Raw genomic sequence first — 26465 nt, 5'->3', positions numbered from 1 at the left:
TCTCCCTTAGAATATAAGATATTACAAGTAAGAGTCTAAGAATAGATAGAACTTGATAAATGTTAATAAATTAGTAGGGTAGCTGTAACTTTAAAACTATTGTTAGTTGAATTGTGCTAAAATGTTCTACATTTTATCTGTTGTCATATCGATTTATAAATATGAATGCAACTTACTTTTACATATTTTCTGAGACTGACCACAAACGATATACACGGATGACTTTTCTACGTTTACTACTTTTACCGACTTTAGCGGTTCGATTGAATATAGTTCCAAGAATCGCCGTTTTTAACGAAGGATCGCTTGAAAACCACCGATATTTTACAAGGTCGGTACTTCAGATCGTGTGATATCTGCTCCGGTAAGATGAAACGTCTATTCTACATCTCGTCTGTGATGTAGCATTTTATGAAATTAGTGTCACATGAACCAAATTATCGACTTTAAAAAAAATCAGTGATTTTGTAGCGCACTCTGTGTTTAAGAACAGTCACTTTGGGAACTATATTTAATCCAATAACCGAAATCGGTACACCTCTGCAAACGCAGTAAACTTGTTTGATACAGATTTAAATATTTGAAGAGTATCCTATATCTCGACGGTGCTATACGGTTTATTTAGTTTTTTACTCCCTACCAACTGTATCGTATTAAATGAACTTACGTCTTAAGCGTTTCTTTTCGGTATAATTTTGTAAAATGTGTAATTAAGGTAAAAAACGTGTATTTAATAGATTTATTTGTAAAACAAAAAATTCATAGTATACAGAAAATTTAACGATTTAGATCCAGTTCAAACTGACGAGTATTTTAGAATTAGGGAAGACGTATGACTACATTCCGGATGTGATAAAAATCTTAATTTTGTGATATTTATTCGAAATTTCGAAAACGACAAGTATGGCTAAAATAGTTGAATCGTTAAAGAGGCTAAGTGTTGAACATGGTACACGAAAATACAATGACAATCGAATTCTTAAAAGAAAAAGCGAATTGATATCATCAATAGAGGAGGCAGTGTCTCTTGATCATAATTACATCCTTGCTATCTGTGGAACCCAAAGGCAAATCTTGCATAATCCTTATGAAATATTTTACGTTAAATCTATAAAGAAAAGTATAACATTTTTTAATGTCTGCCATTTAATTACCTAATTACTCACTTAATTTATATTCATAAATGTTTCTTAAGCAGTGCTATGAAATCTTCCCCCTATTTACTTTAAAACATGTTTTTCAGCTATTATCTAGAGAAATAAACATTTTTGGAAATTTAACTGTTTTAGTATGTATTAGAATATTTTATATTTAATCATTTTTAAGTAATTTTAATGTATAATATTTGTAAGTTTTCTATATAAGAATTGCTTCTTAGTATACTCTTAGAAATTAGTTTAAATTGCTATTGTGTATCTAATATTGCGAGACTTAGATTTAACGTAAACTGTTCAATGGTTACATATGTTAGAAAAGTATTTGCAAAATGTTTTATGAATTAATTTTTATGAACAGTGATCCAGAATTTAGGATCGGTACAGCTCTGTCCGATCGTACATGTGTAATATATTCTGTTGGAGAAAGTTTAAGTCGAACTATTACATTAACTCACAATCAAGCACCTATTGTTGGTATCACATTTAGTCCTACTTCTAGAAACATTTTATATACAGCAACAAGTAAAGGATTGATCACAGCATGTGATTTGCGTGCTAAAGGAAAAGTTATTGCAGAATTTAAAGGTATATATTAATAAAAAAATTGAAAGTAAGAAAACACTGTTAAGTTTATTGTAAAATTCATACCTAAAATTCAAGTATATAATAAATTTAGTGCAATTTTGTCATTTTCAGATTGCTCGGAGGATGGGAAAATGAAACCTCTTTGCAGTTTTGATGTAAGCTATGATGAGAGACTTATAGCAGGTGGTACTGAGCACATAGGAGGAGATGCATTCATTTTATTTTGGGATATCCGAAATACCAATTCAAAATTGTACAATAAAAATAATCTTCTTGGTGGGTACTGGGAATCTCACATGGAAGATGTGACCTGTTTGGCATTTCATTCTAATAAACAAGATGTCTTAGCGTCTGGTAGTACAGATGGATTGATTAATGTCTTCGATCTTACGCAGCCATCGGAAGATTCTGCATTAACTTATTCTTTGAATACTGAATCATCTGTGGTGAGTTACAATTCTCAATGAAATATTAAATATACTAATCCCACATAATAGAATAAAATTATTTTTACTGAGCACACCCTTTAAACAAAAAGGATAGGATAGGCTGGTTAAATGATGATAATCTTTGGTGCACAACCCATACACACTCGTTACAACTTTGGAACTGTGATGGAGCAACTCCGTACACTAAATTTGAACGCAGCAACTTAGCAATTTCTCAGGTTATTACAAGCTTAATTGTAATAAGTATAATTTCTAATAATAATCTGTTTGTGATAGGTATTTGTGTAAAAGTAATGCACAAAAATATTATCAATTTAAAATAATTAAAAATAACTTCCATGCATAAATATAAAATCTATAAGGAGACTTTAAATTATTCTTTATAGACCGATGACCCAGACAACTGTTACATAGTCAGATTTCATGCTTCAAATACTCTTGAGCAAGCATTCCTAGTAGCAGGTTTTAGCAGTGTTAAAGGGTAAATTTCTATATAATTTAAAAACACTGTAAAATAAAATAATACAATGTTAAAATTACATGTATTATTAGTAACACTAATTTAGTATTTAAATGTAAATAACAGGTTTCATGTATAATATTGATATATTAAAATATTTTAGGGAGAATTTAAGGTGCTTGAATATTGTAAACGACCACTTGGAAGTACATAATAATATGATAGGAAATAAGCAAGTAGTACGTGATAGTTGGCTACATAAAAAGGTATAATGTTAATATAAATACATCTAACGCAAAATGAATTATTTATGAATTTATTTGCATTATGAATTATATGACTGTAACTAAGTAAAAATGTAATGCTTTAATATGTTTACAGAGTGGTTCCTTAATAACAGTAGGCGAAGGTGGACTTATAAATATTTGGAAGCAAGCAGAAACAACACCTACACAACAAAATTCTAGCCACAAATTGGTGGCAAAAATTGGGACTGGCAAAGGACGTGATCGTCAACACAGGTCTAAGCCATATTGAAGAAAAGTGATAGGATAAAAATTTGTAAATGCATAAAGAATTTTTGTAAGTAAATGTAATAAACAGAAGAGAAATATCACGTAACATTAACATAATCGTACATTTCCCTTACGTTCTTCTTTATTACAATAACGGTTTTATGTACATTTATAATAAATAGATATTATTTCTTTATGTGGCTAATGATTTAACAGCGATTCATGTATCAATCAAAAAATGCAGCAAAACATGTGTATATAAATGCTAAGGAATGTAAATCACATACCAGTGTTGTGTGTGTATACATATATGTATGAGATTGAAAGAGGAAGAAAAATATTCTAAATATTTGTTTACTCTTTTCAAGTAATAGATTAACTACAATGGATCGCCTTACGGAAAAATTATTTTGCCTCACAATATAAGGATTTATTAAAATAGGAGCTTATGATTTGCACTTGTCATAAAATAGACATATTTAGTGTATTGTGAATAAATGGTAATCTTGATAATGTAATCAAGTAAATAACACGATAATAACAATTAATATTAGTATAATCGATATAACGGCTCTTAGCTTAAAAGTGTTTAATTCTAAGAGAATTAATGCTGATGCATTGAGTGAGCGCGTCTTAAAACAGATACGCGTCCACTTATTAGATATTATAATTTTACATTAACGTTTCCAAAGACGATCGCAGTAGCGAGTATCACAATGATAACAGTAAATATAGTTTTAGAGTAAAATAGTAGGTACAGAGTAAACGTACAAAAATACTTCCCATGAGCAGCAGGGACATAAAGATTCACTAAAACGTGGAAAACCGCGTTGCTAAGAATTCTTTATATCCTTTCTTAAACTTATGCTGTCAGGTGACATCAAACATCGTGGATGCCACGAGACGCACGTAGGCCGCCGTACTACTCCTTAGTTGTTATTCCAATTTGATTCTTCGCGTTACCCTGAAGATGGTGTGCGACTTCATTATACAAAGAAAATGTTTAATAACAACGAACTTTAATTGTATCGAGCTACATTTTACATAGTGGAACGTTCTTAATATATATAAAGAATAGATTCTTTAATATATATATATATATATAATACATATATATTATATATACATATATATAAATAGTATATGTGTATATATATATATATATATATATATATATATATATATATATATATATATATATATGTATGTATGTATGTATATACGTGTGTATTTAAATATCTATCTGGAATGATTTTTTGGAATTACGCTTTAATGTTAAAACTTACTTTTCACATATGTTTCATGTTTTCCTTATAATAAGCATTATGATATTAAGAACAGTTTAATTTGTATTAAGTGTTCTTGAAATGAAGTCGAACACTCATCCATGAAGGCTACTAACAAGTAAAACAATATTATTTATGAGCTGATATATGCTCGGCATTTTTAGTAATAGACTTGTAAGAACTCGTTAATTATTTTTTTCATACTTTACATCTTATGGAAATACTTTTTAGAACTATTGTCACCACGATTGATTGAGACGAGCTGATAGTGTTACTTATGTTTCCTTATGAAGATAAATTAATTAGTCACATGTTTTATCATCGTGCCTCGACGACGCTGTTCTTTATTCGATCATATTGCACGCTACAGCACTTGTGAAGCAAACACGTGCGATATGTATATGTGTATATATACATATATGCGCGTGTGTGTTGTATATCAAAACAAAAATTCTGATTTTACAATAACAATCTACATTTTCAAGTCAAGTTTCCAAGATGACTATTTATTTTGACCATGCTATCCTAAAATATTTAAGTTTCAAATATAATTTTTGTCTTAGTAATTAAGATGAAGTAATATAATTAATATTTTAAACGTGCAGTATGATCATATTTTGAGTAATACTTTCTCTGAAACAGGTTCCAGTTCCACAAACACTCGAAAGCTTTGTTCATTGAAAAAACCTTCGTATAAATAAAATACTTTAGACAATCGAGAAATATCACTGATCTTACATAATGCAATAAATAAAATAACTTGTAGATAATTAAAAAAAAGGTCGCAGAGTAACAATAATGGCAGTGAAAAATCTCGAAGTAAAATATCAAATATAAATCCTACTTGAATTGCTGTTTATTTAACTCAAATTAGGAGTAAACGATTATTTTTGTTAAAGGAATGATGTAATGATACTGGAAAATTAACGACTTCGATTTGTGGCTTGGCACACACAATAGCGATTCATCATTGTTAATAATAGATCTTACCTGTACGTGTTTTAGCACGTATTAAAATACTTTTAAAGTTATTGTATAAGAATAGCTACCGCAGTCACTCACGCATTCATACACATACGTGCATACGCACCTACAAGTGCACACATGTACATTCTTGGTAAAATGAAGTTGTACGCGTATACTTATACGTACATTATTATTTTCATTCATATGCACGCATATCCTTTTGCACGTTTCCATTTGCATACGTATACATAACGTCATACATATGCCATGAAAAAGTATATATACATATCCATGTATATGAATTCCTAATATAATGTATTTCTCTATTTTGCATTTTTCAGCAAGTAGCAACAGATTTGCTTAAAAGATTCGTCTAAAATCATGTCTCTAAAACTGTCAGTCAGCTTAATAACATAACGAGCAAGAATTCAACAAGATCGACTGATCTATCTCATCAAGACGACCCTTTCAATACTTTTTTTTTGCACAAACATTTCTGAGTACTAATCATTATCTTTTTATAAGTTCACATATTTTATATGTATTCTTTTTTATGGTAGGTTTCATGAGATTTTGCATACAAATTATATTATTGCCCTCAGTAGCAGTTGAAAAGTAACATTATCCTTTGTCGATTTATCGATAATAATATGTATGTTTTTATTGACAGTAATGCCATTATTATGGGCATGTTAAATGCATCACTTATATCATGTTGCATTTCGGTATACAACATGATTAAAAATGTCACCAAGTAATGAAAAAGAAAGACAAAATTAAAAGAAGAGAAAAAGGGAATAAACAAGTAAAAGGGAGTAAGTGAAAACAAGAATGGAAGAGACCCAGAGAAAAGTGTATATAAATTAAAAACGAATAAGGGAGAATTGGAAGTAACACTGGAATATTAAAAAATAGAAATATTAAAAATGATAACTCAGTGTTATTACCGAGAAAATGTTGAAAGTCAAAATGACTTTACACGGCTCCTAGGTTGAGCATCTTTTGATTGATTTCGTGAAGGAGTTAGTGTGGAAGTCGGAGTAGCTTCGCCAGTTGTAGAACGCGAGGATCGAGAATGCTTTCGACCAAAACGAAAGAATCGTCAGAAAAAAATTACCTCCTCTTCCAAAGGTTGTTGCAGTTCAGTTCGTTGATGTTGCTGTTGAAGCGAATACTCTGGAGGAGATCGTGTTATTCGCAACGAACGATTCGAGGAATGAATTTGACTTGTACTAGCATGACTGTTACCCAATTCGGGGGAAGAATACGTCGAACCAGTGACAATTGCCGGACTACTTCCTGTTCGCGAATGTCGATCTGGACTATTGTTACTTGTGCCTCCACTCCTGTTATTTGTACAGTAAGAAAATGATTACTAGACTATATTTTAATATTTGTAATCGAAAAGCTAGTATTTTAAATAATCATACGATTTCCAAATATATTATTATAATATATTATTTATACTTTTGTTTATACCTAGTGTTATTGTTGCTTCCGCTAGCAAGTTTTAAAGGCAACTGCTGTTTCACTGGAAGATTACTTTGCACTTTCTGCTGATTAGTAGCGCTAATTAAATTTAGTGGTATTCGTTTAGCATCCGGCTGTGATTTTCTTGACTGCACTGTATCAGTGCCCTGAGTCATATGAGATAAATGAATAGTCGCAGAACCAGGTGTAGACCCTGCAACTAACGTCACTCCTTGTCGTTCTAATGCCTCAAGACGTCGGTATAATTGATCTCGTTGTTGTGTTACGTCTCGCTGTTCCGCCGCCAGTTGTTCTCGTTGTCTTATCAATTCAGTTCGCTCTTCTTCCAGTTGTTTCTGTTCTTGTTGAGATGCGACTCGAAACGCTGCTTTCTCTCGACTTAATTGATCTTGTAAGTTACGTAACTCTTCTAACTGACGATTTGGATTAGGTCTATTATTTGATTTACCCATACTTCCTTCTTTACACGCAGCTAATTGAGCCTGTAAGCTATCGATTGTCGTCATCTGATTACTAATTATACAGAGCAATGTATAAACGTGGTGAGACAAACGAATTGCTGCCCACTGTTGATCTTTATTTGTTTCCGAATCCTGATTTTCTTTTTCGTCTGGACTCTCTTTCATAAATTCACCAACTTTTGGAAGAGAAATTACCGAATGAATCGCAACAGAATCTCGTAACGGATATTTTTCCTACAAAAAGAAAATTGGTTAGTACACTGACTTTAACTAGAGATAAATTTATTTATTTACTTTGTTATGATCAAAACCCGCAAATGTTTCAGCTCTTCGTGGAACACAAAGAGCGGGTGGAATATAGGCCTCACTATGTCGTTCTCCTGCAGAACTTAGACTTCTTGAAAGAGTAGCACCACCCGCACCAAAAGATAACGAACTAGCAAGTCTTGTTGCTTCTTGCACAGCTACAACCACCTACAATGACAAATATTCCTTTTTATAAATTTTCGTTTATATGTTATTTATAGAATTATAATTTACTTTGAAAACATATAATAACAGTAAAAGTTATAACCTCCTGCCATAATTGCGCAGTATCAGTCCCTTCGCTATGAACCAGTCTAGTATAATCTGGAATTTCTTTCTCAACTTTTTCTATTCTTTCATTGTCGCTACATTCATTTCCGCTCCAAATGTTTGCCGCATGTAAAAGTTGCATTTGTAGATTGATTTTTTCTTCAAGCAAGAGTGCCTGCTCAGCATCTTTTTTTCGCAATTCAGCTAATTGTGTAATGAAAGACAACTACTATTAATAATGTAATCCAGTTTTAATAAAAATATGTAATTAACATCATACATACCAACTATTTTCAGAATATGTGATTCTTTAGTTTTAACTAGACGCTGCCTTTCCTCGGCAGAAAGTAGTGATATAGAAGATGAACGTGTATCTCTAAATTCATTACTACTATTATTTTCAGTTAGCGCATCAGTTTCATTTTCAGGTTCTTGCGGACAAGCTTCTACTGCCGATCTAATTGCTTGAATCCACAACTGTTTATCTTTGGGTTTTTGAATTTTCAGCTCAAACATTTCAGGTTCAGCTGGATTGCTACTTATTAAATAGATTCCTCTAGACTCTTGACCCGCCTTTTCACGTACTAGTAACTTTTGAAGCGATACTATACCAGCCTTATTGTCAGGCACAAAAAATGCATACTTCTGATCCCTTTCGGCCAGGAAAAATAATATGTCAGAAAGAACAACCACTACGATGGCAGTCATTTTCCCACGACCTTGCATTAAGTATGCAGTACCTTCAAATTTCAAAATTCTATTAGACGCCATGATATCTGACTTCCTGAATTTGGCACCACGATATGTTGCAAAGGATTTTGCATCAATCCTAAACAAAAATAATCGTATCGTTTGCAGTTAATATTAATTGGAAGCAGACCAAAAGTATTCAATAAAATATATCATTTTCTTACTTATTGTAGATCTCTAGTTTTCTATCTTCTCTTTCTTTATCAGCTACACAAGCATCCACATCTGCTAAAATGTCTTTAACAAGCACTAAAGCTTTGCGTAAATCTTCACCTTCTTCCTGTACAATACCCGTTTTTATAAGTGGTTCAACCAGCAGCGGATATTTTGTTAAACGCTGAGTAACAAACAGGATGCACTCAGGAATTCCTTTCTTTTTTAGCAAAGGACGCGACTACACAGACATTAATGAAATATTTGTTTATATGTTATTATGTGGAAAAGTAAAATAAACAAGAACTATATATTAATACTGTATTATTACAGCTACCTGACATTGACGCACGAACCGGGCAAATCGAGGATTATGATGCAAATAATATTTATAAGCTTCAACAGCATCCCTATGACGACTACAGAATTCTCCATAGGCACTCTTCATACGTTGGGCATTTTCACTAGAGAACTGATCAACAAGTATATCAGCAATTGTAGGAACAACAGGGCTTGAATTTTGTCGTTTGCGTAATTTTTGTAGAAATCGTAAATGAATATCGATGAGGTCGCGTAGTCGGGGAAACATGCGTTCTAGATCTTGTTGACTCAAACGAAAGTGACGTCGAAGACCTTCCGCAAAAATTCTTTCCATAGCAAGAAGTACTAAGCAATGATGTTTCTCCGTAAGGACGAATTCGTAAATGTGTTCTTGTCTTTTTACTTTTCGTTCGCAATTATCAACAAGTCGTAATGCTACGCTATGTCCAATGGCAGCGCTCCAAGAATCAGGTTCTTCTTTAGCTAGACCTAACTCAGGATCTAGACCTTCAAGATCGCCAACAGTAAATTGATGAGCGTCATCTCCAAAGTCAAATTCTTCCCAACCACTAAAATATTTTAATAAACGCTCTTATTAATCAGTAATTTTAGTATATACAAATTATAATAAGTAAAGAGTTTACATAAAGTTACATTAATGACTTCTAATTTGACAAAATTTACTTAAAAAATGTTAAACAAAAATATGTGCAAACCTGGATATATCACGATGTTGTCCATCCCCATCTTTTTCTTCATTTATTGTTTGACTGAAAGAAAAATGTAATTTTATACATTAGGATATTTATATTTTTATTGCAAAAAAAATATATTCTTTTGAAATCCGCAATATTAAAATTGGGTTTACTTCCACGGTTTTAATATATTTTTTAAATATTATAATATACTAGTTACTCATATGAATATGACAAATTATAGTATGTTTACTATTATTTTAATATTACCTTCTATATAAACATAATCTGCAAAGCAGCACCTAAGTTTTGTTTTGGGAAAATATATACGTGTGCACAATGATGTATGTATGTAATTATATTATCACCTGCATAAATCAATGAAGCCTATGTCTAAGGAAAACTGTTAAATATTGGAATTACAGTTTTTCGTAACTGCTTCATCAAAGTGTTTAAAGATGCCAATCATGTTCAACTACAAATGGGACTTTAAAATTACTATAAACAGGACTTAACAATTTACAGAATAAACAAGAAGGTCATTGATGATAGATATATGTTCAAAAGAGATGTTTATATTCAGGTCGGGTGGGGTATCTCCTGCATATAAAAGTTTCAAGCTGTTGAAATACCCATTCCTACATTAGTTCAGTATCAAAATTTGTCAAGATACAATATTTAAGCCGTTTACTTGTAGTAATAAATTATTTTCCCAACCCGACCCAAAATTTTGTTATCAATGTCTTCACAAAATGATATTTTATACAAATGAAAAATGCTAATTATGAGTTGAGAAATACATTTAGAAACATAGAAGAAGTTGTAAACAGGGCTACAAATTCTTAATATGAAGAAATAGTCAAAAAAGAAGGTAATAGAAAAATCCAATCAATTGAAAACACAGAATTACTGCATATGATATTCATTCCTGATAATGCTCGATGAAGAAAATGTTTGACTGTTGGATAACTGTGAGCTTATTTGAATGAACATAAATTATAGAAGCAAGCATATCAGAAGCATAGGCAGGGGTAAGGTGATGTCTCTTCCAGTACAACACAAAGAGGCAATTCAATCGCCGTTTGGACAATGTGTGCGAGAAAAGAATCGAGGAACGATAGACGTGGGCCATCCTACTATTGTGTAGGATTGATACACGAACAGAAACGTACGAACGCTTCGACAGAATAGGAGGAACACATCAGATATCTGAAACTTACTTGACTCCGAGCTTAGTAGCAACTCGCCGCCAAGGGCTGTAACTTGTCATGGCTTTCTTGCTGTTAATTTCCCTTTAATCGCCGAACAATCGATCGGTTTGTCGTAGATGCACGAGAGGGAATGCACGGGGAAAGGAAAAAGCACACACTGCATTAGGGAAACTTCATTTTGCCTTTTGTTTCCCCTCCATCTTCATTTTTCTTATTCTATTACGTTTTTCAACTTTTACGTATAAATTATTCATTACACACCTTTTCACACGTAAATATCATTTTTACGGAAGAATATTATCAACTTGTCTAGTATTATAAACTTTTCCACAATATATATCTGTATATTGTCTTTTATTAGTGACTTAATAAATTATTATTGATTTATAATTGCTATTACTGTCTGTTAATATCACGGTTATAGTTTATGTTAATTTTACATGAGCATTACTAGAATGTTTGAAGAAGTTTAGGTGTAATATTTGATATATTACCATGTATCATCATGTATATGCAAAAGTTTTTATCAGTAATGTTAGAGACGCTAGGATAAACACGCTGAAGCTTGCCATACTATTGGCTAAATTGCAAAATTAATTAGAAATAATAAGCTTCTGAGCCAGCCAAAGCTTCTGAATAATAAGCAGATACAATACCCCTTCTAACTAGTCATTTTTTGTACTACATATAAAAAATTCAATAAAGCCTTTTAGAGTCAAATATGAAATGTAATCATTTTGTTTGGTAAATATTTATAAGTATTGATAGATTAAATTATTTTTCAATAGTTTACTATACTGCATTATTAAGTAATAAATAATGACAAATGATTGAGTTCAATTATTTATATCAAATAATACTTTTTTATAAAAATTCTAAAAAGCAAAAAAAAAAATTGAAATTCCTTGCTGAGCGCAAATATGCGTATGTATTTTTTAACTTATACATTACTTATATTGCAAATAAGAGGAGTTTATTAGAAACTCCAAGTTTAGGCCTAGCCATGCCAAGTGCGTGCGAATCTTGAACCACAGATACGCAGATCCAATGCAGAAAATCTAAAATCTCCATAGTACAAGTTATTTACCTTCCACTTCCAGATGAAGTTGCTAGAGGCAATGACGCAGTAGATCCTCTTTTCACATTACAGCTACTCGAAATTGCGGATATGTTCGATGCAGGTTTGGTAGTAACTTTGCTAGAATGATGTTTCGACTTAATACATTCTAGCACTAGTTGATCTTTACATCCTTGACTTTGATGTACAGATACTCCACAATCTGCCATAATAAAAAAATTACATTTTTATCTAATTTACAAAATATGTAAAAATATAATAGTATATCAATTGCTTCTTACTGTCACAATGTAGAAGTGGCTTATTTGTTGATTGTTTCATACAAACATCACATAATAAACTTCCCTGAGATCCTGCCATTATTGTCGCCCATAAATGCTGCTGTAGACTAGTCTTTTTACCACTTTTATCCTGTAACATCATTACAATTTTTAAAATTATTTATGACGTATTTCACATATTTAAAACATCTACAATGCATAATTTTATTACCTTTCTTTTACGAAAGAAAATTGAACCTCGTTTTCTTCTAGTTTTCTCTGAATGATGATCATCATCATATACTGTTCCACTATTCCACTGTGTTGTTCCACTAAAAATTGAAATTATATATTTTAATCATTTTGTAAAAAATGTCATCAAAATTTATAATGTAGAAATTATTGCAGCAGCAAAAATCTACAAGCATTACTATGGTGTATTCACAAAAACTGATCAATGTATAACTAAATTATAACTAAATACATACATTACTAAGCACTTCATGAAGAAATATAATACACAGAGAAGAATTTTAGTAGTATTCCAGTATTATTATCATATGTATATAGTATAAGAAAATTTTTAGCGATTAAGCTAATACAAACCAGCCACTTTCCCTTGTATGTTGTTAGCAGTATATATTGCACATAAATGAAAAATTGAAAATATAGAATACTTACTCAGTCAGTAATTCATCAAGAGATATTTGAGCATTTGGAGTGCCTTCCCTATCTTCATGGAAATCATGGCTGTTTGCTGGATGAAGGTCCTCAGTTTCAGTCTCGCTTCCACTACCCTTTTCGTTTCTTTCATGACGGCTGTACCATGCAGGATGGTAGGAAATTGTCAAGTACAAACACAAAGTATGCGACTATTGTGTAAAAGATATTGCAAATCAGATATTCTCGCGTGGTGTACCACCGAGATATAAAAGCGTTATAAAGATATAAAGGTGTAAGTTAATTAGAATATAGGAAAAACCATTTAAATGAATGAGAAAGTTTAAATTTGAATTGAAATTCAAATAAAAATGATGTTATCAAATACACTGAATGTAAAAATCAAAACTTTTTAATAATTAAAAAATTTGGATAGTTTAAATAAAGATTAGCCCTTTGTTTTTCATATAAATACACTTTGATTTTTAAAAATTGAAAATCTTAAATCTTAAATATAGTAATAGATAGTGCAATCATGCTTAAATAGTTTTATCTACATGATACAAATTGATGCAAGCATTCTTAAATGTACGCAAGTTTCTAGATTTGTTTTGAACATATTAATAAGTCATGCATTTATATTTTTAGATGTAAATTTAAAAATTAATGTTCAAATACAATATGTACATGAAATATGTGCATTGTTTTATGTACTACTTATATACTGGGTATTTCAATAATTATGGTACAATTGAGAAAGGAGTGATTCTAAGGGAAAAAATGAGTTGAAAATGTACAATAAAATTTTTTCTTTGATTTTTTTTGGTTTTGAAAAAATTGACTTCGAATATTCTTCTGGTAGACATGCATTTAAAGGATCATATGTAGTTTACAAATAGCATTAATATTATATGCAATATTGATTTCTTGTCACTTGCAGTGTAATCCATAATAGTACAATGAACGAAAAGAGAGTTTATTTTACTCTTCGAATCACGTGTCTATCGGGATGACGTTCATAAATACGTTCTTATTACAAGCTTCCAACACAAGAAACATATCCACGCATTTTCGATTACTGTAACTTATCACTGTGATGACTAAACTTTCTACCTGTTCGTAGAAACCAATAGTCGAAAAGAAAAGATAATAAAATAGTAATACAACAACAAAATTTTGCAAAAAATTTTCTCGAAAATAAAGCTTTGTAAGCTTTATATTGTCGACTTATTTTTTCACATAAAATCGTCCTTCCTTGTTGTATCATTATTAGTGGGCCACCCTATATGGTGCAATATAAAGATCGCAGGCTAGATCATCAAAATTACAATACTACTTCATAAATTACAAATGATGTTGAAGTTTTAATATCAGTCAGATAAGTTTGATATAAAATTAAAATTAATATTAAAGTTATTACTAAACACAAATTTACTGAATACTTGTCTAACATTTTAGATAAAAAAATTAATTTATTCAGTATTTATTAAATAAAAAAGAAAAACAATAAAATTAATTATAAAATTTCATGTAACAAACTGTTGAAGAAAATGAAATATATACTACTTGTGTATTGATTATTGATCTAGCTTTACGATCTAAAAATATACTTAATTAACTTACGCTGTAAGTGATGGTGTTGTCCTAGTTACAGACTCTGCTAAGTGAGCATTAACTTGAGGTGTAACAATTGAAGGTGTAGAAATAGATTTCTGGAGAGGCAAACGAGAGCCTGCGACACCAGGCATTAAACCACTACTTTCTGCTAATCTTTGACTACCTTTGAATCGTTTTGTAACTATCTTCTGATATTCACTCTGTTACAAACAAATTTTCAGTGTATTTTATTGCAAACAAAACATTTAAAGAGTTTGTTAATGTAAGCATCCTTTAAATTACCTGTACGAGATCAGCTTCATTAAGAGAGTGAGTGCTTGCTTGTGATCTGCATGCGCGATTACCGACTCCTACAGGTCTGGTACAAGGTTTTCCATGTAATTCTATGTCCATTTCACTGTCTAGGCTACTTAAACTAATACTGCGTTGTCGCTGAAATTGTAATGGATAAACATTCAATATTGTAGTAACAAAAAATACAAAAAGCTTTAATGAAGCAAAATAAAAAAAGCAATCATATCCATGCTACAAATGTGCAACTATACTATATTTGTTTAAAAATGTATCATACAATATTAACCATGTTCTGCGCTTGCAGATGATTTTGCCCAGAATATCTGCGACGCCCACATCGAGTATCCTCCAAGTCAGTCCAACTGCGTCTTCTGTCAATACCTTGTGCATTCTGTGAACGAGGACCTACTGATGGAAAATGTGTAGGAGAACTATTGGTGGAGCAGTTAGCAAGGAGATCTGGATCAGATCCTGTATCATTATTACTCGAACGTGGTGCAATCTCAAGTGAAATTAAAGGACACAGAGAAGGACATGATGAAGTTAAACGTTGTGGTACATCATTATGGGATGTGCGATGATTATCTCCCCAGTTGTTCAATGTCAGATCTCTCATACGTTGAATGCAATCGTGGATTTCATGCAAATGTTGTAAGTTGTCCTCTGCAAGGAGGTAAACCAATTGTTAACCACAAAAGCACAAAATTTTCTAATATCAATTGGAATTCAGTTCAGTGCATTGTAACGCATTATGTTACATAGATCAAAAACCAAAGAAATTTACCCAAGACAGGGTAGTTCTTAGCAAGACTAGGCGAGTGAGGTGTGACACTAATAATTGGCACCAAAGGATTAGGCTGAGTTTGAATGTTAGAGCCGAGTGTAAGCAGTGGGTGCTGCTGTTGTTCATCAGTCCCTTCAGACATAGTGATAGCCGTTTTCTCTGTATTGTCTTTGGTGTAGCCAGATCCAGCAATTATATTTCCACGTAGATTTAGACTGCCAAGATCTCCATTGATAAGAGGTATACGATCGCAATCAGAATGCGATGATCCCAAATAATCAGTTATTACATCTTCTTCACTATCCTCCCCACTGTTTGGACACTCATCTACAAATAGATTGAAAACAAATGTTATTTTTAATTATAACTATCTAACAAAAGTACAATGAAACTGAATTTGTGATTTTAAAATATCTAGTAGTCAGATTGAATAATAAGTAATAAAAATAAGAAATTATGCATTATAAAATAAATTATTTAAATAATGAAGAAAAGATTATAAGATAGCCTTATGTTTCAAAAAATACGAGACTCGCGTGCAACAAGGAATGTCGCATTTCGTAAACTGCATCGAGATATGAGAAAACCAATATCCAAATGTCCTCGCGCCTATTGACTGCAGAGGGAATAAATAGGACCTGCTCCCGACAATCGCAACAGCCTTCCGCTCTCATGTCATAGTAATGTATAAAGACATATTCAATGAAAATCAGGTCAAAATGTTCCATGGCACGTATCTGCAAATTCTACCTCACAAACATACGAGCGTTAATATCAAACAAATGTTTTCGATCTTTATATCGATAAAAAATAGGAAAACTTAAAATTGTGATTTTATCTTGCCGCGTTAATATCGGTCAGGGATAATCCAAGGTCGTCCGTCGGTTCTTGCAATTTTGGGCGTAAGGATATTTAACTTGAATCGATCTAACGTTGGTTAACAACTGATAAGAGTAAAATAAACTTTTTTAATCTTATTATCTCGGTTAATCAAACAAACCTCTTGTTATATATAATCAAACAGTTATACGGTCAATTCATCGAAGAAAGGTAGTATACGCGTCAATAAACTTATACAAAAACACCAAGGTTTTAATGATTACTCTTGATGAAGATGTTCTATCAACAATCATATTCTATTTTACCTACACGATGACTCGATGAGCCGTTTATTGTCATCCTCGTATTAAGAATAAGTATATGCGTTCGAATCGTGCCAAGTACTTTTCCAGGAAGCAGGGGGTAGACACACTGTTGCTTTTCCCCGTAGCTCCCGAGCGCGAATTGATCCGTTGGTCCGCGCGTGCCACCCCACCTCCGTGCACCCCCGATCCTTAACCGACCTCCAACCTTCAATCTAATACCTTTACTACCACCCTTTTTGGTAAATTCATCTCTTGCCTCTGTATTTGTGACTTTTCTTTTGGAATAGTGTTTTTTCAATAATTTATCAAATGCTAATTGAATCATTTTTAGATTTAAATTCTATTTTCACGAAGTTTTAAATAGTTATATTTCTACTAAAAAGTAGAATTTAAATTCTACTTTTTTTTTTAAATTATTGTTCAAAACTGATATAAATCTTATTATATTATAATAATAAGTTTTATATTAGTTTAAGATAATTTTTTGTATTTCTACTATAGTGAAAATTCTGTTTATATGCAATAAGAAACAAAATACGTTATTTATAAATTACTATATGTAAGCCTTAATAAACTTGCATTTAAATGGGATTGTATTAAAAGATAATATATTATAATTCTTATATTTACTTTCTTTGTTTAATAAATTTGTATCTCTAATATATAATTAATAACACTTAATAACATAAAACATTTATTTAAATATTTATTGATCATGCTTTCATAATACATAATTACTCTACATATATACATCTAATACTTTTTAAATAATTAACTTTTATTGCTTCTAATGTCTGGAAGTATTAATAAACTGTATAATTTTAGAAAAATTGAAATACCCTTTTTATTCATTTTATTTTATAATGGCATTACATCTATTGCAATGAAAATTGTAGGTGCAAGTTTAGTATACATTCTTTAAATGTGAAAATTAGAAAGTTTTTTTTTTAAAGGTTTTAAATTAGAAAACTCTTTAAGATTCAAACACTCTCCAAAAAAGGGTAAAAATTTATGTAAGTACAGTTAAATATTTTCCTGACAGTAACTTAAAAATAAAAGAATACTAAGTTATATTCAATTATTAAAAAAAAACTATTTACATATAGTATAACATTTATTCTATTCAAACTTACAGAGAAGACTGAAGAATTAGTATTGAAGAATTAGCCTTACAGTAAATTAACAACTGTGTAACATTCTAAGAGATTATGAAAATAGGCAAAAAGATTTCAAGATGTCTATGTTATAATGCTAATGCTACTTAATATTACTGATATCTACATGGAGAATATAGATTATATAATAATTCCAATTTGTTGTAAAACTTTTATCAAGTACACTAAAAATTTTTACTTCAAATTATATTTTTATTATCATTGTCTATATTATTCATCCAATATAATTCTACATGCCTATTATGTAAATGATAATAAAACAACAAATGTACATATTTTTCTTAGAATCACTAAGCAATTGTTAGTACTTATAGAAATGTATATTTTCACTACATAGTAATATTCTAATGGGTTATAAATATGAAAGAGTGCATGTACAACATAAAAGTGTATGAAAATAAAATGTTAATAAATGAAATATAGACAGGATATTAACTTTAAAGGATATTACATTCATTTTTAAATATTTTATTGTGTACAGTAAAGATATCAATTAACATATATATTATCGATAGATAAAGTAGTCAGTGAAATGTTCTTTGTGTTAGTAGCAACTTACCAGACGAAAACGGAGCCAGTATTTCCTGCCGTTTCTCCATCTTTTTTGTTTTATTTCCGACGGTTAAAGGAATGTTTAATTTTTCCAAGAGCGGAAACTGAAACATTTGTAAACATTTTAAATAGCATTAAATTACATTCACTACTTCGAAAACATTTCACAAAATCTCGAAAACTGGATGAACTTAATGCAGAAAAATCGAAGAGAAAATTAGCAAATAAAAAGGGTCTAATGCGGTTAATATATTTAAAATTCATTGTTAAAAAAGAAAACATCAATTATGCGTATAGTATTTTATACTTTGATCGGGGCGACGTATACACTTTGTTGCCAAAGGAAGCCGTATTGACAGGTAAACGCTCGAATTGATTATTTCGTTTATTAAAAGGTATTACTCGACATCGAAGAAGATACGTACCTAAAGTGTAATAATTTCTATAAATCCATTAATATTACACGTGTTTTATTACATGTAGCTCCTTCATGGGGAAACAAAATGTTGCATCTGCCAATCTGTATCAAGCAGTCAAGGCACGTCGACCATTTTGTACTAGCCCAGTGCTGTCCAACATAAGCTCCAGAGCTTACAGAGCTTCCCCCACTCTACTCGTTACTATGGCTATGATACAGGAACGCTAGCTAATATCGTGTAATGTGTAGATATGGATAAGCAGAATAAGGAACTCCACCCATGAATAACACTGTACAATCGAGGTGTATACATTAAGAAATCGTAGCGTGTGGTGTGATACACATGAAACGTTTAGAACAGAGGTTCCCAAACTTTCTCTGTTCAGGAAGTTTTAGTGGCTCAACAATTTTACCACGACAAACTTACTATTCAGTAATGTTTTCACGGCGTCTTAGGTCACAAAATGTACCTAATCATATTAAGTAATTACATAATTTACATCTAAATAACTTAATGCTTAATAAATATTTATTACTGGTTGAAAAACTGGAAGTCGTTATAAATACATTTAATAAAAGTTTTCAATATTTATAGATAACCTCTCTGAAAATTTCAAGCATCCCGCGGCGCCCTACGAATTCATTACAGCACCCCGTCACATAATTTGGGAATCACTGGTTTTATAAAAATAACAGTAACTATCAGGCGCGTTCTTCAGCAGATGTTCTTGTTGGACCGGAGTTGGTAACTTTCCCTTGAAAATGGCAAGAATATTCAATCAAAAAATGTTACCAACGCCTGCACCAACCCAAACGTCTGTCAAAAACAATAACAGGTGTTGGTTGGTGTAGGCTCTGATGATACGACACGAATCAAGTGCCAGTGTTCATCTCAGGCGCTAATGATAACATGATTTAAAAAAACTTTTTTATTTGTACAATATTTTACAATTTTTGTGTACGTTACCTTTAAATATTTTTGTCACGTTTTCAGTTAATATAATTCTTATTTGTAAAGTAATTTAAATAATGTATTTAATGTATGTAATATGCATGCTTTAAATTATGCTGGTGGGTTTTTTTTTGTAGGAATAGTAAGAGTATTAAAGTAACTTCAAATTTAAACGTTTGGCGGTACTGAACAAATCTGGTCAAAGAACTTGTGAACATCGAAATATATTAGTGTCAATACGAAGAACTGTCAAAACTTGGAAAATGACAGTGTCTTGTAACGAATTTATGTATAATTAAGAAGAATAACTGTAATTAAAAGATATAATAATGAGATGTAAATTTTATTAATGAAAAAAATTGCACTTCAATATCGTCTGTCATTGTTTACTTAAATTTTGAAACAATATAGATAACCTGAAAATACATTACTATTCCGAATATTAATTATAGTTTTCTGCGTTATTGTATTTTATCAGTTTTATTTTATCCTTTAATGATATTACTTACGCGGTATTATGAAGGTATACGATGGAGGTTTCGGAGAGAACAAACGTTGTTAAAGATTTGGATTTAACCCTACAACCTCGTATTGTTCCACGATATAAGACTTGGCTTCCTCTTGCTACACAACAGGTAATTATCTGTATAAAATTATTATTTTAAGTTTAATTTAAATAAAATTGTACTTCCATGTATATAGTATAAATGCATAGTAATTATTAGTGATGATAATTTATTTGATCTTTTATGAATAAAACATGTTGCCAAGCTCAATTTTGAAATAATAATAAATTTTTATATAATTTTATTGATATATTAATTAATTTTATTTTATATATAATTTTCAGTTAAGGCTTAGAAACCTTATACAAATAATAGGATGTAATTTAAAGGCAAGTGCAAATAACGAAGTTTGTTGGTTTTATTATACTTTACATAGGACAAGTATGTCTTCTCCTTTGTACACAAGTGAAACAATTGACAATGCAAATCCAAGGTGGTCAAGTCTTGAAGTACCAATTATATATGCCACCGGTTATTCAACTGCCAGTGGTAAGCTTTATAATTTATTACACCTTAAATTTAATTAATGATTCACTGGTATAACTAAACCTTAAGCTTTGTAACTACTTGTTTTTCGTAAATTGAATATACATAAATTGGTATATTTAAGGCTTTTTAATTGAGAATATTCTAGAATTTTTATTTATTATCCTATTCAAATTTATATTGTACAGAGTATAAATTCTTTAACAGAGGTTATTGTAAGGCTATGGAAAAGGATGGTTATGGATAATGTGATGACTGATGTAACTGTATTTACATGGGGCATATCTTTTAATGGCTTAGCATACATGGGCCCAAAACTACCAAATAATTTAGAAACTATACTAAAAGAAAATTCTCTAATCTTTCAATTTCATGGTGGTTTTTTTACACCAGTATATTGTTTTATTGAAACTCCTGAATTAAAAAGATATCTACATATAAAAGTCAACACCCACGAAATAAAAGATAGTTATACTGTGAATAATCTGAGCAGATTAAGAATTGCAATGAAGGAATTAATGCACCAGACAGTATTAGTGCAAAAACTCAGAATGCAAATAGCTTCTGGAGATAACTTCCATACTCCAAAGTACTTTCAATCTTCATTAAATAGATTATTTCAACCTCGTAAGGTAAATAAGGAGAAGAAAGCTGAGATAATAAAAATACGCAAGGAATTAGAAATGGCTAGATTTAGAACAAAATTATTAGAAGAAGAAAGAACAAGGAAAATGGGAGAATTAAGAGTACTAACTCAGTTACATTCTAATATCATGGAAGAAAATCAAGATTATGGTAGCAGTTATTACATAATATTATTTATTAATTTTGTGTTATGTATCACAATTTAAGTAAAACAATTGTAAGATAAACATTTATTTGTATTATAGGTCTAGATTTGATGGAAAGGTACAGAGAACTTAATAAAGATATAGAAAGATTATACGAATGGCGACAAAATCAAATAGATACAAGAGAGACATATGTTCAATTGAGTAATCAACTTGCTCACAGAAGGAGACAATTAATTTCAGAACTAAGTTTAATATACCCTATTTCTCAGGTATATATGCAATATGAAGTAAAATAGAAAATATAATAATGTATAACCACGTTTTTAATTATCAAAACTTAGTCAGAATCAAATTCTGATAACATTTTTATTGAGTAGGATGAAAATGGAAAATTTCGAATACATAATGTACATTTACCTGATAGCGAGGATTTAGAATTGTCAAATGATACCGAAGTGGCTGTAGCATTAGGATTTGTTGCGCATACCACACAAATGATTGCTAATTTCCTTAATATACCCACTCGATATCCTATTATACATTATGGATCACGTAGTACAGTTATAGATCATATCAAAGAAAACCTACCTGACAATGAGAGGCAGTAAGATTTTATTTTTATTTACTTTTAAATTTGTATTTGAGTAATAATATAATTAATAATCACATTTACAGATTCCCACTATTTGCTCGAAATAAGGATAAATTACACTTTCGTTATGCTGTTTATTTATTGAATAAAAATATAGCTCAATTGAGGTGGTACTGTGGCCTTCCAACAACAGACCTAAGGGCAACTCTTCCAAATCTAGCTACCTTAATAAATATTAGACCAAATCAATCACAGTATGTAACTATGTTGTCGTTGTTATTGAACACAATCAGTGTGAGATATTTTATAATTGTGAAAATGTTTTATAGTTTGGATAATTCAAAACGAACATATTCTATTTCATCTTTGGATATTGAAGTTGGAAATGACAAACAAAATGTACCACTAACACCACCAATACAAAAAATAATTTTTGAAAAATGTCATCGATCATCGCGATCTATGAGTCAGTTGAAGAGTATAAAATCTTCTCTCGGCTTTTCTTTGGATCAAGGTTTAGATAAGCCTGTACAGTCCCTTGTTTTAGGCAGTCAATCAAAACGGATTTGTAAATCGGAAGAAAGTGCCATTGACAATAAAACGTTGGTACTAGTAAAAGATAGGTCAAGTAATAGTAGCAATGAAACCTTAAATAACGCTATTTTAAGTAATATCAGTGGTACAAATGTCGAAGACAGCACTCAAGTAAATAATGAAAGTGCAATAGAAAGTAATATTGAAATCATGATACCTACATCAGTTTTTAAATCAACTAATGCTGCAGATAGTTTAGAAGGTTCGGTGAGCATAAGAAATAGAAGCTCAAATTCTGTAAGTAGTTGCGAAATGGCACTTAATAGTAGTCAAAATGAAGACGATAGTTTAAATGATAATAATGTAATTAAAAAAGACGAAATTGAAGAATCTATTTCAATTACCAATGAAATCTTGAAAAATGTCAACGACGTTATAGATAATGCTCTAAAAAACGGAAGACATAGTGAAGATTATAGTTCAGAAAATGAAGTTCCACAAGATTGTAATAATCTTAGAATGGCAGACAGTGAAAGAAGTTACAATATTCGTGAACATAGTGCAGTTTCTATAGGAACCTCAACATGCAACAAGGGACATTTTACTACATCATGCTTATCATTAGACGAGATAGTGTTATGTACTGACGAAGAAACTAAAAAGAAACAAAGGACAAGTTCCACTTGTAGTTATCCAGAAGAGTATCCATCATCAAAAGAAACTATGATTCGAAAGCGATATAACTCAGAATTGAAGTAAGTTTCTACTAAAAAAGAAAACATGATTAATTCTTATTGTTTTATATCTATAGACACATAAAAGTTATAAAATAGACGATAAGTTTTCTTTGTTATAGGAAAGATAAAGTAGATTCGTTGCATTCTAAAAATTGGTGCCATAATGATGCAAATAGAGAATCAATGGTGAGTTTCACATGTAAATTTTTGTTGAAATCTTATTTTTCATTACTGATACACTGTTATTTTTATTATTTTAGGTGGAAACAGAATTAGTACAAACAGCACAGAAATCAGGCTGTTATCCGTATGATGAAACAAATAAGTGTGACTTTCAGGTATCAAGTGAATATATAGACATTATTAGACGTAGTTCGGAAAATTTGTATGCACTCACTGAAGCTTTAGCCAATAAGAAAAGTAGTTTTAAAGTAATGAAACCACGTCTGTAATATTTACATTCTAGAATATAACACAACACTGTTATTGCTCTACTAGTTGATATCTAAGTATACCAGATGCCCAAACATTTCAATGGACAATTTGTATAGAAAAATTAGAATTGATATTTATTAAATTATTACATGGAAATATGAAATAAAAAAAAAACTTCATACATTTTTTCTTAATTATTGAAACATGAAATTTTGCATTTATTTAATAAATAGCTTATTTAGGATTTAATAAAAAAAGGGAATATGAAATTGAAAGGAAGAGTAGGATATAGACAAATTATAATGTTTGATTCTATCTATTATAGAATTGCATTGTATTAGTTTTGAAATTTTATGAAAATTCGAGATGCGACACGATAAATATATTTCAAGTATTATTATTCATATTTTACAAATTTAGCTGCACACATTTGCGCAATATATGTTGTGCAATTATTCAATATTAATTGTGCTTTATATTGATGAAATAATATCATAAATCTATTGATCAAATTGCTAATCAAAAGAAAGAATTTCTTTGTACATGTTACTACAATCAAAATCAATGTACTTTTATATTTTTTTAATTGTGATGTTTATATTTCTAGTTGGTACTTTTAATACCTCTATGTATAAACAAAATAATTATGTTGACTTATGTATATATATTTTATTATACTTTAAATAATTAAGTTGAATAGTATTTGGTTAATAATTGTAACATACAATTTGAATTTTTAGACATAGTTTTTACTTTTCTGGTTATAAAATGCTATTATCTATTCAAACTACATATGAGAGGACCAACAAAAGTAGTGAAATAATTATTACTTAACAAGATAATTTCTGTACTGAATTTATGCAACTTTCTTAACAAAATATTACAGTATAAAGGAAACAAAAAAGCATTAGATATTTTTAATGATAAACTACAAAATTTACTATGTTTAAACGAAGCAATATCATATTTTATAATAAATTTATTATACCAGTGTAAGTATATGCTTTTTACTAAATTATCAAATATGTTTTATAATGCAATTACTATTATTTACTGTAGTTAAAAACATTATATTACTAACTTCACATATAATAACTACTCTAAGATAAATTTGAATGTATATAAATACTTTCTTTTATTCAGTTTATTGATAGTGATGCAACATATGTATATATCTAATGTATATTGCATTATAGAAATACTTTTAAAGAACAGAAATTTTATCGTTATTGTAATCATTAAAATATTATTTTTACTGCATTTATGAAGATGATTGATAAAATTTATAATATTTTCAACATTCTAATATTTAAAAAAATTATACATTATAGTATTTTATATATAAGAGTGCAAATAAAAATATGTTACTATTTCTTATGAAATCTATGTCAGTAATTTCTTAAACTTATTATATGGTTAAAACTATCGTCTTTATATACGAAAACGAATATCAAGTGGTCAGTGAATATATTTAAAATAAAATAATGTATAGAATACACATATAGTTGTCGACAAGTGTTCGAACACGAAAATGAAATTTGTTCAATTTAATTTTATTGCTATTTACATACCATTTATTCAAAATGTGTTTACACGTAATTAAAATACATTTCCTAATCTTCAAAACTGCGTAAGAGTAAATAAAAACAAATCATTTTTATTTAAGTAAATAATGTATATTTATTATACAGTACAAGTATAGAGCCATAAAAATTTTCGTATAATCGCGGGATAATGCGTAGGTGCTCTATTATTAAAACAAATGACACAATAAAACATCTGAATACTAAATATTAACCGTAGGATGTTTAATAATTTCTAAGCAAAGAATATGATCAGTTCAGTTGTGAAATTAATTCGAAAACATGAATTGCGATAAAAAACGAAGAAAAACAACCATTGAAGAGCGCAAAACTATCATTATTTTATTTCAAAAATAAAAATCATTAAAAGAAATTTTAAGCATCGTAGTAAAATTCCACATTCCACGGTACATTATGTTATTAAAAGATTTAAATATGATGAAGGATGTGACGTTCATAAGCTACATATAGGAAAACTCAAGTTAAGAAATAGGGAAGAAAATTTTATTTGAAGAAAAATATAAGCGGACTTTAGTATAAGTGCAATAAGTATTATAGGAGAACTAACAATAAGATAATTCAACGGAATTGATGTGCATGCTGAAACAATATATCGTACATTACATCGAAATATTAGTTTTCATACACGTACCGCAAGACGTAAGCTTTTCGTGAGCGAAAGTAATCAAAAGAAACGATTGCAATTTCCAAAAAATTAAATTGATAA

The 26465-nt window shown here is 30.1% G+C and overlaps 3 protein-coding genes and 1 long non-coding RNA gene across 9 annotated transcripts; 3 read left to right on the top strand and 1 right to left on the bottom strand.

The window, feature by feature from the left end:
- Positions 1 to 393: 393 nt before the first annotated feature.
- On the top strand, positions 394 to 3272 carry LOC143151102 (WD repeat-containing protein 89). Of its 2 annotated transcripts, XM_076319919.1 has the most exons (8): positions 394 to 715; positions 790 to 1067; positions 1516 to 1742; positions 1854 to 2188; positions 2281 to 2409; positions 2578 to 2672; positions 2815 to 2917; positions 3033 to 3272. In XM_076319919.1, exons 2-8 carry the CDS (start codon positions 904 to 906, stop codon positions 3186 to 3188), a joined length of 1209 nt encoding a protein of 402 aa, XP_076176034.1. In that variant the 5' UTR covers positions 394 to 715; positions 790 to 903; the 3' UTR covers positions 3189 to 3272. The 2 variants fall into 2 exon arrangements, with proteins under 2 accessions (XP_076176034.1, XP_076176035.1); XM_076319920.1 differs by lacking the exon at positions 394 to 715 and having other exon boundaries at positions 733 to 1067.
- Positions 3273 to 5759: 2487 nt separating this feature from the next.
- Cyst (rho guanine nucleotide exchange factor 18 cysts) lies at positions 5760 to 19442 on the bottom strand. 3 transcript variants are annotated; one of them, XM_076320310.1, is made up of 19 exons: positions 19067 to 19442; positions 18649 to 18745; positions 15770 to 16096; positions 15272 to 15648; positions 14974 to 15123; positions 14698 to 14891; positions 13096 to 13233; positions 12647 to 12746; positions 12436 to 12565; positions 12164 to 12356; positions 11086 to 11157; positions 9887 to 9940; positions 9187 to 9739; positions 8861 to 9090; positions 8231 to 8775; positions 7945 to 8150; positions 7665 to 7844; positions 6898 to 7604; positions 5760 to 6764 (listed from the first exon to the last, which is right to left on the bottom strand). In XM_076320310.1, the coding sequence occupies exons 2-19, from the start codon at positions 18686 to 18688 to the stop codon at positions 6521 to 6523; spliced, it is 4440 nt and encodes a 1479-aa protein (XP_076176425.1). In that variant the 5' UTR covers positions 18689 to 18745; positions 19067 to 19442; the 3' UTR covers positions 5760 to 6520. The 3 variants fall into 3 exon arrangements, with proteins under 3 accessions (XP_076176425.1, XP_076176426.1, XP_076176427.1); XM_076320311.1 differs by lacking the exon at positions 11086 to 11157 and having other exon boundaries at positions 15263 to 15648; XM_076320312.1 differs by lacking the exon at positions 11086 to 11157 and having other exon boundaries at positions 19067 to 19441.
- On the top strand, positions 18734 to 19689 carry LOC143151300 (uncharacterized). Its single transcript, XR_012993282.1, has 3 exons — positions 18734 to 19000; positions 19125 to 19542; positions 19655 to 19689. It is a non-coding gene; the product is annotated as an uncharacterized LOC143151300 (long non-coding RNA).
- A 509-nt stretch (positions 19690 to 20198) lies between these two features.
- On the top strand, positions 20199 to 24338 carry Uvrag (UV-resistance associated gene). 3 transcript variants are annotated; one of them, XM_076319695.1, is made up of 10 exons: positions 20221 to 20321; positions 20535 to 20646; positions 20862 to 21066; positions 21271 to 21858; positions 21954 to 22126; positions 22235 to 22461; positions 22533 to 22703; positions 22779 to 23738; positions 23825 to 23906; positions 23981 to 24338. In XM_076319695.1, the coding sequence occupies exons 2-10, from the start codon at positions 20542 to 20544 to the stop codon at positions 24170 to 24172; spliced, it is 2703 nt and encodes a 900-aa protein (XP_076175810.1). In that variant the 5' UTR covers positions 20221 to 20321; positions 20535 to 20541; the 3' UTR covers positions 24173 to 24338. The 3 variants fall into 3 exon arrangements, with proteins under 3 accessions (XP_076175811.1, XP_076175810.1, XP_076175812.1); XM_076319696.1 differs by having other exon boundaries at positions 20199 to 20646; positions 23840 to 23906; XM_076319697.1 differs by lacking the exons at positions 20221 to 20321; positions 20535 to 20646 and having other exon boundaries at positions 20867 to 21066; positions 21252 to 21858.
- Positions 24339 to 26465: the final 2127 nt, after the last annotated feature.

Source organism: Ptiloglossa arizonensis, chromosome 9 (genome assembly GCF_051014685.1).
Source record: "Ptiloglossa arizonensis isolate GNS036 chromosome 9, iyPtiAriz1_principal, whole genome shotgun sequence".
In the NCBI taxonomy this organism is placed as follows: Eukaryota; Metazoa; Arthropoda; class Insecta; order Hymenoptera; family Colletidae; genus Ptiloglossa; species Ptiloglossa arizonensis.
This window is presented reverse-complemented; position numbering and strand designations above follow the sequence as displayed.